The sequence below is a fragment of the Coffea eugenioides genome, chromosome 2 (assembly GCF_003713205.1).
Source record: "Coffea eugenioides isolate CCC68of chromosome 2, Ceug_1.0, whole genome shotgun sequence".
Taxonomy (NCBI): domain Eukaryota; kingdom Viridiplantae; phylum Streptophyta; class Magnoliopsida; order Gentianales; family Rubiaceae; genus Coffea; species Coffea eugenioides.
In genome coordinates this window covers 20,493,530-20,508,784 of record NC_040036.1, presented here as the reverse complement: position 1 = coordinate 20,508,784, position 15,255 = coordinate 20,493,530, and the positions used below count along the sequence as shown (strand labels likewise).

Genomic DNA, 15,255 nt, shown 5'->3' with positions numbered 1-15,255 from the left:
TTTCCCAACTACATTGGGAAAAAAAAAATTCCGGCCCAAACATAGGCAGCAGTATGTTTGGATTGCATTTTTTGGGAGAGTTTTTGGAGAAAAATTATTGTAGCACTTTTTAATGATATAATGTATGTGAAGGAAAAAAAATAATTAAAAAAGATATAGAGAGAATATTCATGAAAACAAAAAAAAAATTCCAAACAAGTCCCAAGGAAGGCTTTGTAAAAATTTTCAAAATGTCACTTGTATCCTTAATTGTTATTTGAACATAATTTTATTGATATACATATCCAAAATTCTTTTATTTCTTTTCTAAACTCCCAAACAACATTAAAATATACTCTCTTTCTTTTTAAAAAAAAAAAAATTCATAACTTAAGATAATATTTCTCTATTTTTCTTTTCCATCATCTAGTCCCAAACTAGCTGTTGAGATATCTCATTCTCTTCTTTTTTTTTTCATCCTGCGCTCCCAAACTACTTGTTAGTGATTTAAATTTAAAATTATTTTATGACTTAGTGACAAATTAAACTTAAAGAGTATGATAGAATCTCCCAAGCTTTTATAGAGCCAATTGTCTTCTTCTCATTTTACATGTTGGAAAGGTTTTATGGAGAAATTCTTTCGAAAAAAAAAAAGCTAATTGGGTCAGCAAATTTTTTAGACTGTGTTTTTTAAAAAGTTTCATAAAGTACAATTTTCTGTTTACCGAATTAGCCGCAAATTGGCTAGAACGAGTTTTGGGAAAAGACAAGGACTCGTATGCTGTTGTAGTCCCCTAACAGCGGCGTTTGCTCACTTTGGCAACGCTTCCAGGCGAAGTAGACAACGAAGAACGCTAATACAAGCCCAAGCCCAAACCCGATTACAGAGCTCCCAAACCGGATTCTCCAGCAGCAAGCAGCAATCTGATCGTCAATTTCGTAGAACAAACAATCATCAATGAGCAGCAGCAAGGAGGCTTCATCGTCTTCTCACATCGTAGAAGAAGACGATGACGAACTTCTCCTATACGGGTCCCGATCCGGTTGGGTGGAGGCCCTGACCCACTGCGATCACCTTGATACCTTATCCTCCGACCTCACACACATTCCGCCCCCAGATACTCCTTGCTACAGGTGCGTTTTCACCGAAACAACCACCATTTGTTTTTTCGTTTGTTTTTGATTAATTTTGTAAATACATAATTTATAAAATTTATTTAACAATGCTAAAAATCTGGTGTTATATCAATTATGAAGGTGCCAACACCCTCAAGAGAGCTGGCTCTGCTTAAGCTGCGAAGATGTGCTCTGCAGCCGTTTTGTTAATAAACACATGCTTGAGCATTATCGTCAACAAAATAATCATTGTTTGGCACTTAGCTACAGGTATAATTTACTACCTCTTATTGGATAAAAAATGAAATTTCAAACGGCTGTCGTATAAATTGGATGGATAACCAGAAATTTTTTTTTTGGGGTAAACAAAAAAAAATTTGGGAATTCGTACAGCGATCTATCAGTCTGGTGTTTCTCCTGCGACGCATATTTGGATGCTCAAGTAATCTTGCCGCTGCGACCAGTTTATGAAACTGCATACATTCTAAAATTTGGTGAAGCTCCGCCCTTCCGGGCGCTCGTGGATTTGCACCTAGCTGACCACAAGGCAGAGGGTTCGTCCTCTGGGGGGCAGTCTTAACCATTGCAGTTCAAGTTGCAGACATTTTTTTTTTTTGTTTGGGGTAGATTTTACTGGAAGCTTGTCGGTTCTACATCTGTTCTGTTTCAAAAAATTGTATAATTACCTGGTTAAATGCATTTATATGAAATGGGAGCGGCCTCTCCGCTCTCGATTCTCCTCTATATGATTATTTGATACAGTTTAATATCGAAGTCAAGTATAACATTGACGGGATTTCCCGGTTGATTGATGTCTTCATCGGATAAGAGATTGGTATCATCACTTCAAGAAGATGATTCATTCCCAAGGATTCTCGTCCCCTTGCAGATCGCAGGCTCGCTGCTCACAGTCAAGCTTACCCCACCGCGCATCTACTCGTTCACAGGGAAATACCAGCTTACCCAGGCTGTTGAAAGCAGAAAAGCACAAATCAACTCTTAACTACAAGGTTACAATTTCAGGCCATCTGAAATTTCGAGTAACAACAATCCTAGTTCCACTTATGCATAACATGTAAATGCGGTAATCCAAAGCATAATCACAAAAGAATTAATCTTATATACACTGCTAGTGTATACACTATCACCATTAGATACATATCACTTGTGCAAATTTTGAATTTGAAGTATACGTATATACTAGTAGTGTATATAAAATTTACTTATCACAAAAATGACCATGTTAATTTTTGAAAAGACTGGGTAAGTGAGGTGATCTAATTTGGGGAAGTTTCCAACCAACCTTCTTCACGTAAGCAAAGAAACATTTAGCATCTAACAAACGAGCCCCTGACAACCTTAGGGATGAAACTCAGGAGCACCTAAACTGTAAACTAACAAGTACCTTCTGTTCACAACGTTGTGTACATGACATAACCATTGGGAGAACTCATGCTGATTTCCAGCCTGTACAGGATTTACTCTGCCAAAATCCAAGAGGAGAAAAGGTCAATTACTTTTAGATGGTATCAGTGAAAGAAAGCTTGTAGATTCTAAGAGTTGGGCAATGATAAATATAGGAAACCTTGTTGAGGGGTAATTACCAGAATGAATCCCTCGTAACTTATATAAGCTGAAAAATCGAAATCCTAAAACCCACACATGAAGTTGCTCCATATCTCTCTTATGAACTTAACATGAGAACTAAGCCTAATTGTCATACGGGTCATTTGATGGGTAAATAAACAAAAAAGTGAATGACCCGTAGTTCAAAGCACGAATTTTGGTATTCAGAATTGGAAAATTAGCCAGGGATGTTAATCCACTAGCTTGATAGGAATAGCACGCAGTCACCAATAAGAGGACCCTTTATCCCTGTATGCATTCAGCTATAGAAGAGATTCCTCAATGTCCACGTCGGAAAGATGATTAATAAAAATGGCCAATCTATTCCAGCCTATGAAAGAAAAGGGCCCAATAATAAGGGGGAAAGAAGCACTCCACCTCAAAACTTCTTTGAAGTGATCTGCACATTCCTTACAAGGGTACATACGGGACAATATTGCCATCTGCATTGCATGTGCATATCCATCAGATGCTATAAGCAAACCAATTATGTATGAAGTGTTAATGAACTATCACACAATCATTCTCTAAATGTTGCATAAGGTGCAATCACAGGAAACTCAGATTTACAACCACTAATTCAAGAGCAAAGACACAAATCAAGTGCTTGAGCAAATAAGATGGTGAAACATTTTTTAGGCTTTGATGCAGATAAACAAAACCATTAGGCCCTGGAAATCTCAAATTGACAGGGGGGACGAAAGCAAGTTCACTGTTAAGCTTCCAATGCACAACTGAGTTTAACAAGTACACTAACAGCAAAACCAAAAGGATGCCCCCCTTCTTACAAGAGCACCAACCATTTTGGTCTTCAGGGAACTAAAATCAGTACGTTACTCGTTAATATCTTGAAAAAATGTCATTAGTTGCCGAAAGATAAAAAATCATTCAGTATTTCCCAAATGAGATTTACATAAGAATCTAATCCAACGCCATCAGAAGCCAATGTCTAACAAGTCAGTGATTTAAAAGAAGAAAGCTGTCCCCAAAATTCATTACAAAGCCCCTTTAATAGCTAGATTTTCATTCTCATGTTCAAGGACTAACAAACTTTTGCAATTGCTGAATGAAGCGAGAATTCAATGTGATGAACAAGAAGTCATACAAGGTCAAAGAGTGTCATACCAGTTCTTTTACATCCTTCTTTTGTTGCCTAGTTGGCTTTTCTGGATACTGAAAAATGCAGAAGTCTCATTAGGAAAACAACTAGGTGAACACTGAAAAGCATCCTACGCATAAATCAACAACGATAACAAGAACAGGAATATAAAGACACTATGTAAATAACGTTCATGGAATGACAACTGAATTGTGGACGCCTGCAAAACACATTCAAAATCAAGCAAAAAGTATTATCCACCCAGCAAATTACATAATAACAAAACACAATTCAAAGAGGGAAAATACATAGCAGCAATAAAGACCAAGCACTGGAAGAATCATACACGAGAGATGGTGCTAAACACAACTCCGAAAATGGGAACAAGAATAGGGACACACGAACTAAGATTATCAAGGACCTGAGCAGCAAGAGTGTGAAGAAGAGTCCAAGTGGCCCTCCCAAGCTCTTCTTTAGTCACAGGACCAGCTGCTTTATTCTGAGAAAGACAAACTACGTCAAACAACAAACTTGACATGACGGGAAATGCAAATTCGGGGCCAGATCAAAAGTAAATAGCCACAAGGGCATGTATGCATAGATTGGAACTTTATAGCAAGTAGGAACCAATGTTATTCAATTTGCTGACGCTGGTTAAGTTTTTCCATCTCTTGCACGCATATTTGAGAATATCCACTAATACTAGGTATTAGCAACGATAAAGGTACAAAATACCAGTGGAAATAAACAGTGTAAAAGAAAAAAGGATGATCATCCATAAAAAAACTGGTTCAGGACTTTTAACAAACGTTTATAAAGCATCCGCTTCACCGTTATATCTGTCATGACAAATCAATATATCCCAGAGAAATTCAGTCCAAATAAATGTTACTGCGGATAAACAACTGTAAATGGAGGACCTTTTCGGGTGGCTGTCCAGCCGGCCGGAGTAAAAGAGTGTTGGCAGGATTGAGGTATGATTGTTTTGGTTCTGAAATTCCAGGCAAAGACGAAGAAGATAAAGAAAATAATGGGAAGGGATAGTGGTTTGTCCTGGTGGTTGGGTTGTTGTTATGGGGGAAGCTTATGAATTGGGAGAGATGAGTTTGAATGCAGTTGGAGACGTTTAAGAGCGCCCCGAAGAGAGATTGGAACGGGTTTTGGGACATTGTGTACTCCGGGGTTGGACAAATGAATGCCGCGAGAAAACTATTAGTATAAACCATCATGATGAGTTTTAGGAAGCCAGACCGTTCATAGACCGGAATAAATGACCGGATTAAGGTTGTTATCGGTTCAATCATTAGGTCTAACCATATAACTGTGATGTGAAAAATAAGGAAGAGTAATGCATTTCATTGTAGAACCTTCTTCCTTAATTTTGACACAAATGAAATGTCATTTGACATGGTTTAATTGGAGCAAAAACTTCAACAACTTCACCCAAAAAAAAAAAAGGCATTTTAAAGCCTTGTTTAGTGCAATTTTGTCGAGTCCACACTTTCACAGTAACCGATCCCATGTGTTTTACTTGTTCCTTAGTTAAATTATTCATTAGTTAAATTCTATTGAGAATATATTAAGGAAGGCTTTGCCATTCCTGCTTGTGATCAAATTTTGTCTTTTTTTTTTAAAAGTTTTGTCTGTTTACTCCACACTTTAATAATGAGAAAACCACATCAATCCTCTCTAATTTAATCCCTCAAAATCAAAATGATCGATTTTAATCCATAACATCTAGAAAATGCTCACTTTTTGTCCCTCATTACCTCTTCGGTCAAATTTTAGCTAGAGAGGTCATAAATCCATCATGTGGTCAATTTTTTAAGGCAAATTTAACAACTCACATAATATTGACCCTATTTCTCACTTAATCCACGATTTTTTCCCACTTGTTTTCTACACAAATTTAATTAAACTCAAATCTTTTTCCACCACCTTTATTTTCTTCCTCTATCCCTCATCTTCTCGCCATTGCCACCATCCCTCTCTTCCTTTCTTTTCTTTCTTTCCCTCACTCTCATTCTCTTTCCTCCCACTCGTCTTTTCACCCTTTCTCCTTGTAGTCTCTAGGAGATCGGGTGGAAGGGCAAATGAGATGGGAGAAAATATGGAAAAAAGAAGAAGGTAGGGGAGAGAGAGAGCGAGAGAAAAAAAAAAAGAGAAATAAGGAAGAGATAATGGTAGAAAATGAGTAATAGCGACAATGCTAGAAAGGAAAATAGTGTTGGGAAAAATATGGAAAGGAAATAGAAGGGAAGTAGAAAACATAGAAGGTGGTGGAAGTAAAAAAAAGACGGAGAAAGAATAAGAGAGACAAGATAGTAAATGTGTAAAAAATGAGGGAGGAGTTAATTGTTAGTCATTTTACATTTGGTGAGAAGTAATAATTTTTTTTTGTCAAAACGATAACATTTGGTGAGAAGTAATAAGTGAATTGCTAAATTTGTCCTTAATTGACCAGAAACGACCATTTTCTAGATGTCAGGTGTTGGGCTTGGGTTTTATTCAATAAACGGTTGGTAGGATAAAATCCAAACCCAACATCAGGGACTAAAATTAATCATTTTAATTTTGAGAGATTAAGATTTACCATATACAATACATGAGAAATGATTGGTCTAATTTTTCCTTTAACAATATATGATGGTTACATGAGTTAAATTTTTTAAAAAAGAATTTAAAAACTTGAAAAAATTATTATGGCCATAATTTGTAGTAAAAGAGGACTAGTTACTTGCATGACGATTACATGAGTAATTAGTTTTTAATCCAGAAATACAAATATTTGGTTGACAAAAAAAAGGTAAAAACTAATTACTCATGTGACCAGATGACTAATTAGTCATCTTTTGTTACAGTTCATGATTAGCAATATTTTATTAATTTTTAGTTTTTAAATAATTAGTAGTTAAAACATGATCTAATTCTAGTAATAATTGATAAAAATCGATCATTAGGATTAAATATACATAGAAAGTGAAATATTTGAGACTATATTTACCTTCATGCAAACTTTAAGGATTAAAAATGCTAATATTCTAAAATTTGGGGACAAAATTGTAATTCTCTAAAAAAAAGACAGTTTCAAATTTTTTTTTTAAAAATGAAAAAGAGTAAAGAGCGAAGTTTCAAAACTCCATGTGGGGCTTGTACCAAGAGGAAAGATTCGATAGAATTGTTCAATTTTCTATTTTCCGAAAGTCTTTTAAATAAGTGAGAAGGTGAAAAAGTAGAAAAGGGTTGACGTTGACTGATGAAAATTGGAAAACTGTAGTGGGCTGCCCCTTTCTCCGGATCGGAAGGACGAGAGAAGCAACTGCGAGACTACACGCCAAAAGCCCCACTTCCACTCAAGCCAGACCAGATGCACGCAAAAATAGGTACGTATGTAGAGATGATCTTGACAACCACCCTCTCCTCTCCTCTCTCTTTCTTGGAAGGGTGGCTGCGAAACATTCCCGCCAAAAGTCAACTTCACCGTAGATTCCTGCGTACAACTACGGAAGACGACTCCGTCAAAAGACTCGCCACAAAGATATGTCACAGGACTAGTTTTTTTTTTTTATATCAATCATCACTTTTTATTTATATCTTACGCTATTATAATCTATTTAAGAGAGAGGTTCAACTGAACCTACAGGAGGAGCTGATGAGGACAGAATCATCACTGGATTAGACGGATGTATTATGCACCTGTATGAATTTTTTTGAGAATCACATATTATGATAATTAATGGAAGACAAGATTTAAACCATTAATGGAACGACTAGTTGGATTAGTAGTTAAATTGTTGAGTTATTAATGTAAACTGTGCCGTTTTACTCAGTCAACAGAATCAATTACAAATTTGGTCCACGTCATGTCGGCAGTTAGATACTAGTACCTTTAGACACTAGTTAATTAGTAGGGACTGCCTCTGCATTATTTGAACAAATTCCTTGCGAGTGAAATGGATTAATTCTTCACTCTGCAAGTTTCTCTCAACCTTTTCCTTCATTTCTTATCATTTCTTCCTTTCCATTTTATTTGTTGCATCCCTTTTTGGTTCTTAGCTGAATTCCAGTGGAATAACCAACACTCCATTGAGCTGGCAGGAGCTCTTGTGATCAAGATATTTTGTTTTGTTGGACTAAAGACAAGCAAGGAAATTCAGTGCAGAATTTACTTTGGTTTTTGGTTAATTATGTATTGTGGAATCTCAGATCTTTTCAGTGTAGGCAATTAAGCGTCAATATTCTTTAAAATAGCCACCAGAGATCACTGATACAGATTCCACATCTGGTCAAGATTCAACCCACCGGATTCCCTTCTTGGAGGTGAAATTATTTTTCCCTTCCTCCTTCCCGCACCCTCCTTCGTGAATGGGCAAGGAGGGCATGGTAAGTGACGCAAACAATTCAGCAACTGCGAACGCCAGTCCAAAACTAACTCTATTGCCTCTAATTGCTCTGATCTTCTATGAAGTTTCTGGTGGCCCCTTTGGTATAGAAGATTCAGTCAGGGCAGGAGGTGGTCCTCTTCTATCCTTGCTTGGTTTCTTGGTATTCCCTTTATTTTGGAGCGTCCCTGAAGCTCTAATCACAGCTGAGCTTGCCACAAGCTTCCCAGAAAATGGCGGCTATGTCATCTGGATATCATCAGCTTTTGGCCCTTTTTGGGGATTCCAAGAAGGTTTCTGGAAATGGTTTAGCGGGGTTATGGATAATGCTCTGTATCCTGTTTTATTCCTGGACTACTTGAAGCATTCGCTTCCAATCTTTAACGGGTTGATTGCTCGAATTCCAGCTCTTTTAGGTATTACAGTTTCTCTGACATACCTGAACTATAGAGGTCTGCATATTGTTGGTTTTTCAGCTGTTTTGTTAGCATTTTTCTCGCTTTTCCCATTTGTCGTGATGGGCATTCTTTCAATACCTCGAATTAGGCCTCAAAGATGGGTGGTTGTGGATTTTAAGAAAGTAGACTGGAGAGGATACTTCAATAGTATGTTTTGGAACCTAAATTATTGGGACAAGGCTAGCACACTAGCAGGGGAGATCCAGGAGCCCAGTAGAACTTTCCCAAAAGCACTCTCTGGGGCTGTAGTCTTGGTTGTGTGTTCATATCTCATTCCACTTCTTGCTGGTACTGGAGCTCTAAAATCTGATCCAAGTGAGTGGAGCGACGGATATTTTGCAGAAGTTGGAATGCTAATCGGTGGCTCTTGGCTTAGGTGGTGGATTCAAGCTGCTGCTGCTATGTCCAACTTGGGTTTGTTTGAAGCTGAGATGAGCGCCGATGCCTTCCAACTTCTAGGCATGAGCGAGATGGGATTGCTACCATCTATATTTGCGTCCAGGTTAGTCAGTCACTTCCTGTCGCAGCCAGTTGTTGATTCTTTCAGTTTCTTTTGCTTTCACTCATGTTTACAAGAATAAAATGCAGTTATCCTAGGTAACGACCATGAGATGCATGGTTGACATATTTGAGTACATAAAGCTTATGAAATGTAGTGCTTATGGTAGCAATCACGAAATTCAGTGTCCTGAATAATCATGAGAACTAATACATATTCCTCGTGTAAATGAAGTTTTTTATCTTTCAGTTTCCGTGTTTACTAATTTCTCTCTGAGTGACTGATTCCTACTCGTGTGAATTCTGCATAGAAAATTACACAACAAAAACCTTTGACTCTTGTTTATGTGTCTGGTCAAGAATTTCGGAGGATTCATCCAGTAACAATTCTGTGCTTTTGAAAATCCAAAGACATTAGGCGTGTAGTTACATTTTTTAATTCTATTTTCCAAATTACTCAGTTAGAAATATAATAGTAGGATCAGAACTTGTTATTGGTCAAATTAGATGCTCTTTCAGAAAAATCACTCAACAACTATGAACAGTGATGAACTTATCAGCGCCATGGAGATTCTATTTGCATTTAACTGCTGTTTTACTATATTATGATAGGTGGGCATGTAACGGCTTCCTTTTCAAAGCCTGTAGAATGACATATTCTTGAACTTTGTAGATCCAAATACGGGACACCTACAATTAGCATCTTGTGTTCAGCAACGGGAGTGATCTTCTTGTCATGGATGAGTTTCCAAGAAATCTTGGAGTTCCTTAATTTTCTGTACTCTGTGGGAATGCTACTTGAGTTTGCAGCGTACATAAGGTTGAGAATAAAGAAACCAGACCTTCACAGACCGTACAAAGTTCCCCTGCAAACTTTTGGTGCAACTATGCTTTGCCTGCCTCCTGCATTGTTGCTTGCTCTTGTTATGTGTCTTGCCTCTTTGAAGACATACTTAGTCAGCGCTGGAGTTATTATTTTCGGTTTTTTGTTGTATCCTGCTTTACTTTTTATAAAATATCAAAATTGGGCTAGGTTCAAAGCAACAGAACCTGTGGCACTTTCTGATAATGATCCTGAAGAACAACCAATTGAATCACAGCACCCACAGGAAATTGCTGACGAAGCATCTGTCGGGCTTCTATCGCACCTGCAATCTTCCAAGGTAGAACAAGCACCTCAGATGTCATCGGAAGAAGTTTCAAAATTGGATTAGAGGACGCACCTTCCAGCTGTAACTACAGAGAGGCACCCCTACGTTAGACTCGTATGATAGTTTTGGACAGTATGTATCACACACTCGTGTTGCAATATGCTGTCACATCTCTATAGATACTGAGGTCTTTCAAGAGCATGTAAACATTCATAAGATTTACTTTGGATGCAATAATCACGCTTGCCTAAGGAATTGAATAGGTTCCAGATTATTTGGTTAAGCACGTTCAGTTGTGAGCTCCGAATGGTAGTTGATAAATGACTGCTGATCTGTCTATTTTTACTTGTTAATCAGTACAGGGTTTACACCTCTCAAAGAAAGATCTTGAATCTGTTGAGTACTTAAATGAACTCCAGACTTCTGTCCCATGATTGTTGACGGACATACTGTATGATTCAATATTTGCCTTCTTACACTCCCGTTCCCAGAAATTCAATATCTGCTTTGCAGGTGGTAGCTCAAGCATGTCCGGACTCGATCAGTGGATGCTTGCGACGGTTTGCTTCTTCAGTCATCACCGTTGCTATAGACTGCCTCATGCTCGCTCTTGCAATATCTGAATAACATATCTTCTGCACCCGCGACAGTTGCCGTCTATCCTGATTGATAATTTGTTTGTAACGAAACCTACATAGTTAAAAGTTGGTAGATCTGTAGTTGCTAGAGCTCATTATTTGGCAGTTTCAGCTAGAACGTTGCAATGCTATGCTTTCTTGATGAAATATAATTTGACTGTTTCAACTGCTTTCAAAATGCGGTAGCTTAAAACTTGAATAGAATACTCATAAGCAGCAAATCCTTTACAAAAATGAACAGGAAAAAAAAAAACTGAAAAAGCTTTAAGATTCTAATCAGCACTCTAGCGCGTATTTCCTATTCCTTACAATTTTCATCTCGCCATATGTTCTCAGCTCCCACAGAAACTAGGAGCATCATGTTCCAAATTCGATGAAATTCACTTGTTTATATTTTCATGTCCAAATAATGCACAATTGTATACTCATTTAGTGATCAAAAAGGCACGAAGTGTCATTACAGCAGCATTGAAGAAAAAGAATGCTCCCTTTTGTCATTGTTAATCAATACACTTTCTTCATTCACATCCTTTCAACCTTCTTACATCTAGAGTTGCTCAACCGGTCAAATGAGAAAAATACATGTAGCAGACCCTTCAACCTGGAAATATGGGGAGATTCTACCGTCGTTTTTTTGGGTGTCACGGTTGTGGATGCTGAAAGAAGTGTTATTAATCATTGTATTAAACATTGTTCGAGTATTTAAAAAATTTAAACTATTATCTTTAATAAGAGATAAAAGTCGGACCGTAGAATTTTCCGAAAACATAATCACAAACGCACAAAAATTAGTTGAAGAAGCCGTTAATAAGAAACGAGGCAAACACGGCCTTAGCACAGTGTCCTATTCACGCACGCATACATTGGGCAAAAAAAATCGCACGTGCGCATTGACGTGATTAAAGATGTTCTAACAATTACACCACGGCAACTTAGTTCGTGTTTGGTGACTCCTGCTTCGACACTTGATAGCAAAGAAGAAGAACACGGGCAACACATCGATCCATTAGGCCTTTTGGGGATTCTCGGCATCTTCTCCCAGCAGGTTAATTTTTGCTTCTTTATGAGTTTATCTTTCTTCATTCCTAATTAATTTTGCTATTTTCATGATTCGTAATTTTGGGTTATTTCTTTTGATTTTTCTTCATTCAAGCTTAAAAGGGTTTCCATTTAATTCTTGAAATTAAATGCTAAACTTGCATCAAAGTTTAAACTTTATAGTTACTGAAGTTTGTATTTTTGGATTGCCCGATTGAGATTTTGCGAATTTCATAGATTAAAAAGATCTTGGTCGAACTGTTTTTAGGAATTGCTGCTTAGTTTTGGAGCTTCCCTGGCTTTTTGTGTTGACTTCGGATTGCAGATAACGAAAAGTTGTTATTTTCTTGGGGGGCGGTCGGTATGCATAATTTGTGAACTGGGTGTGTGGTTGATTAATAGGAAACATGAGCGAGTGATTGAATAATTGTGTTTGAGCTCTTTTTTCTTTTCTTTTCTTTTCTGTTTTTTCTCCCTCTTTTTCATGCGAAGAACTCATTCTCTCTCTCTTTCTCTCTCTTCACTAGTTCTGTGCTTTAGCTTTTAGAAATCAACTGAATCAATGGATTGTTTGAGGTTTCTTATTGGATCTTTATGTAACTATGCATGAATGGAAAAGAATGTGATGTTATTTTGGATGATGATTGCTGTACTACTTGTGACATTTTTGATATCTTGAATGTTTAGGTAGTTCGCACTAAAATGGTGGCCAATCATCATTTTACGCGAATGGATACATTAGAGCTGAAAGATCTCATTTATCGAAAGATTGGGCACCAAAGAGCTGAAAAGTATTTTAATCAGCTCAGAAGGTTGTTCAGTCTACAGCTCAGCAAGATTGAGTTTGATAATGTTTGTATACGAACAATTGGGAGAGAGAATATCTCTCTTCACAATCGCCTCATTCGATCCATTATCATGAATGCCTCTATTGGCAAAGTTCCTCCTCCAAAAGCTAAAAAAATTAATGGTTCCCTCGGCATTAAAGTGGCAAATGGTTATCAGAGAAGTTGTCTACAGTCTCTCTATGGCGAAGCATTTGCTCAATCTCCTCGCAAGAGTAGATCTCCAGTTCACAGAGATCGCAAATTTCGGGACCATCCAAGTCCTCTTGGACCACTTGGAAAGAGCCCTAATTGCGAAGAAGGGGCTCTGAGAGTACAGGAGCAACAAAGTGCCACGGAATTGATCTCGCTTGGTAGCAGACCTCCAGTTGAAGTTGCATCTGTTGAAGAGGGAGAAGAAGTTGAGCAGATTGCTGGAAGCCCAAGCATACAAAGTAGAAGCCCTGTTACAGCTCCATTTGGTATTTCCATGAATCTTGGTGGTGCTCGAAAAGGTCCTTATGTAGGAGGTGCATCTGCTGACTATATTTGTGCAAGAAGTTTCCAAAGCAGTGGTGGATTACCTGATACAGAATCTTTAAGGACTATTTTGAAGAAAAGATTGGAGCTGGAGGGAGTTGGAATCTCATTGGACTGTGCTAACCTGTTAAATAATGGACTGGATGTGTTCTTAAAGAGGTTAATTGAACCTTGTATGCTAATTGCTAGAACACATTGCCCAAAAGAGCATGTTAGACATTCAAGCAACCATCTCTTGCCTGGATCAAATGGAATATTACCTGCAGTGTTTTCAGAAAGACCATCCAGAGCAATTTGTGCCAGTATCTTGGATTTTCGGGTGGCAATGGAGTCAAATCCTCGTATGCTCGGTGAAGATTGGCCTTTACAACTGGAAAAGATTGCCAGTTGTGCATTCGAGAGTTGAACGGATTTCTAGTTAGTAATTGATCCTTGGGAGGACGGAGGGACATCCTACGAGACTCGATTTATCGAATATTTTTTGTTGTATGTAGATTGACCTCTGCTTTAATGTTGTGTCCTCAAGAGTTACCATGGAAATAAGCTGTGAATAACGTAGGAAGTTTTGAATTATCAGATCTGGCTGCTGGTAGATGTCAGCATTGTTAGCCATTAGGAAGGGAGTGTGTGTGTACAAATTAGTTTTGAATTTGATACGTTTCAACAGTTCAGATGCCATATTTCTTCTTTTTTGAGCTCAGATGCGATATTTCAAGCTGCATAATTTTTGTATCCGATTCAGTAGGAACAAAATGATCATCTGTTTCCAACTAGCTGTAGTTGTAACCTAATACACTATAATTTCATTGACAATATTAGTAGTTATTTCTTCTGGACTTCTGCCTTTAAATTATGTTTCAACTGTAAGGTTTTTCTTTTAGTTCTTGCTTGTTTTTTCTTTCTTCTGTGAATGGTACAGGCAAGAAGGAGCTGCCATCAGTTTAAGGTGCGAAGGTCAGTAGCATTTTTATTCAATTGCTTGATCCGTTTCATGTACTCCTTTACATGCAATTTATTCCCTTGCTTTGGGGGCATGTGCAAAGGCCAGTAGCATTTTTCTTTCAATTTAGTGTCTTGGTTGTTCCATCTTCTGTATTTTAAATTGGTAACATTCTCTCTTCTTTTTGTCTCTTGGGAGATAATGTAGTCGTGATGTGCCTGCAAATTATTGTTTGGAATCTGTGAAGAACAAATTTGCAGCAGTTTCCTCGTGAGGTTTCTCATCTAAGTATATCAGATGATCTGGTCTAGAATGTTAAATGTCAACAAAAATGTACATGGGGCAATGTGACTTAACTGATTTCTCTCTACTTTGGTCTACATTCTTGAGCAGCTAAAGCACGCTAGACTATCAGTTGCAAAAGTATCAGTGCTATATTGCATTTGTTCTCGAATTTAAGCAACTGTAGAAACTATCAGTTATACTGCTAATACATCGGGTGACGAATGATGAAGTGTCTTTTCTGACAATAGCAAATATGAGTATTATATGAAATTTATAGATTCTCGCATATCTACTTTTCCCTTCAGTTAGAAACACTTGCCAGCTGTCAATGAAATGGCTGCATCTGCAGCATGGAAGGTGTCTCTCATGGAAAGAAGGTTATTGCTCAAACGCGTTACTGGGAGGCCTGATCTTCAAATCACTCTTTCTCTTGATCTTTGAAGACCAGAAAACAACAAATTGCTCATCATTGTGGAGATATCAGGTTGTAATGCAGATCTGCAAATACTGCCTCTTTATAGACCTTCTAGTATGCTGGTTCTCTCTGTTGAATAAGCTTAACCATGTCTCCCTTTGGTAGACTTTCCCCTTCTTGTTGCTGTTATTTCTTGATATGTCCAGACAGATTTTCTATTAAGGGAAAGTTGCGGCTGTGCCAGTGCAGGTTTTCGTGTCATAATA

At 37.7% G+C, this 15,255-nt stretch overlaps 4 protein-coding genes across 5 annotated transcripts; 3 read left to right on the top strand and 1 right to left on the bottom strand.

Annotated features, from left to right (window-relative positions):
• The first annotated feature begins 751 nt into the window (after positions 1–751).
• Positions 752–1,839, top strand: LOC113761708 (histone deacetylase 6). The gene is made up of 3 exons (XM_027304809.1): positions 752–1,113; positions 1,237–1,365; positions 1,489–1,839. Exons 1-3 carry the CDS (start codon positions 938–940, stop codon positions 1,673–1,675), a joined length of 492 nt encoding a protein of 163 aa, XP_027160610.1. The 5' UTR covers positions 752–937; the 3' UTR covers positions 1,676–1,839.
• LOC113761707 (FAD-linked sulfhydryl oxidase ERV1) lies at positions 1,770–5,039 on the bottom strand. Of its 2 annotated transcripts, none has more exons than XM_027304807.1 (6): positions 4,741–5,039; positions 4,167–4,319; positions 3,847–3,894; positions 3,100–3,164; positions 2,501–2,578; positions 1,770–2,063 (listed from the first exon to the last, which is right to left on the bottom strand). In XM_027304807.1, the coding sequence occupies exons 1-6, from the start codon at positions 4,987–4,989 to the stop codon at positions 1,955–1,957; spliced, it is 702 nt and encodes a 233-aa protein (XP_027160608.1). In that variant the 5' UTR covers positions 4,990–5,039; the 3' UTR covers positions 1,770–1,954. The 2 variants fall into 2 exon arrangements, with proteins under 2 accessions (XP_027160608.1, XP_027160609.1); XM_027304808.1 differs by having other exon boundaries at positions 4,242–4,319; positions 4,741–5,036.
• A 2,725-nt stretch (positions 5,040–7,764) lies between these two features.
• Positions 7,765–10,738, top strand: LOC113761896 (probable polyamine transporter At3g19553). The gene is made up of 2 exons (XM_027305071.1): positions 7,765–9,162; positions 9,832–10,738. Exons 1-2 carry the CDS (start codon positions 8,186–8,188, stop codon positions 10,370–10,372), a joined length of 1,518 nt encoding a protein of 505 aa, XP_027160872.1. The 5' UTR covers positions 7,765–8,185; the 3' UTR covers positions 10,373–10,738.
• Positions 10,739–11,884: 1,146 nt separating this feature from the next.
• Positions 11,885–14,185, top strand: LOC113762314. The gene is made up of 2 exons (XM_027305703.1): positions 11,885–11,992; positions 12,673–14,185. The coding sequence occupies exon 2, from the start codon at positions 12,688–12,690 to the stop codon at positions 13,753–13,755; it is 1,068 nt and encodes a 355-aa protein (XP_027161504.1). The 5' UTR covers positions 11,885–11,992; positions 12,673–12,687; the 3' UTR covers positions 13,756–14,185.
• The last annotated feature ends 1,070 nt before the right edge of the window (positions 14,186–15,255 follow it).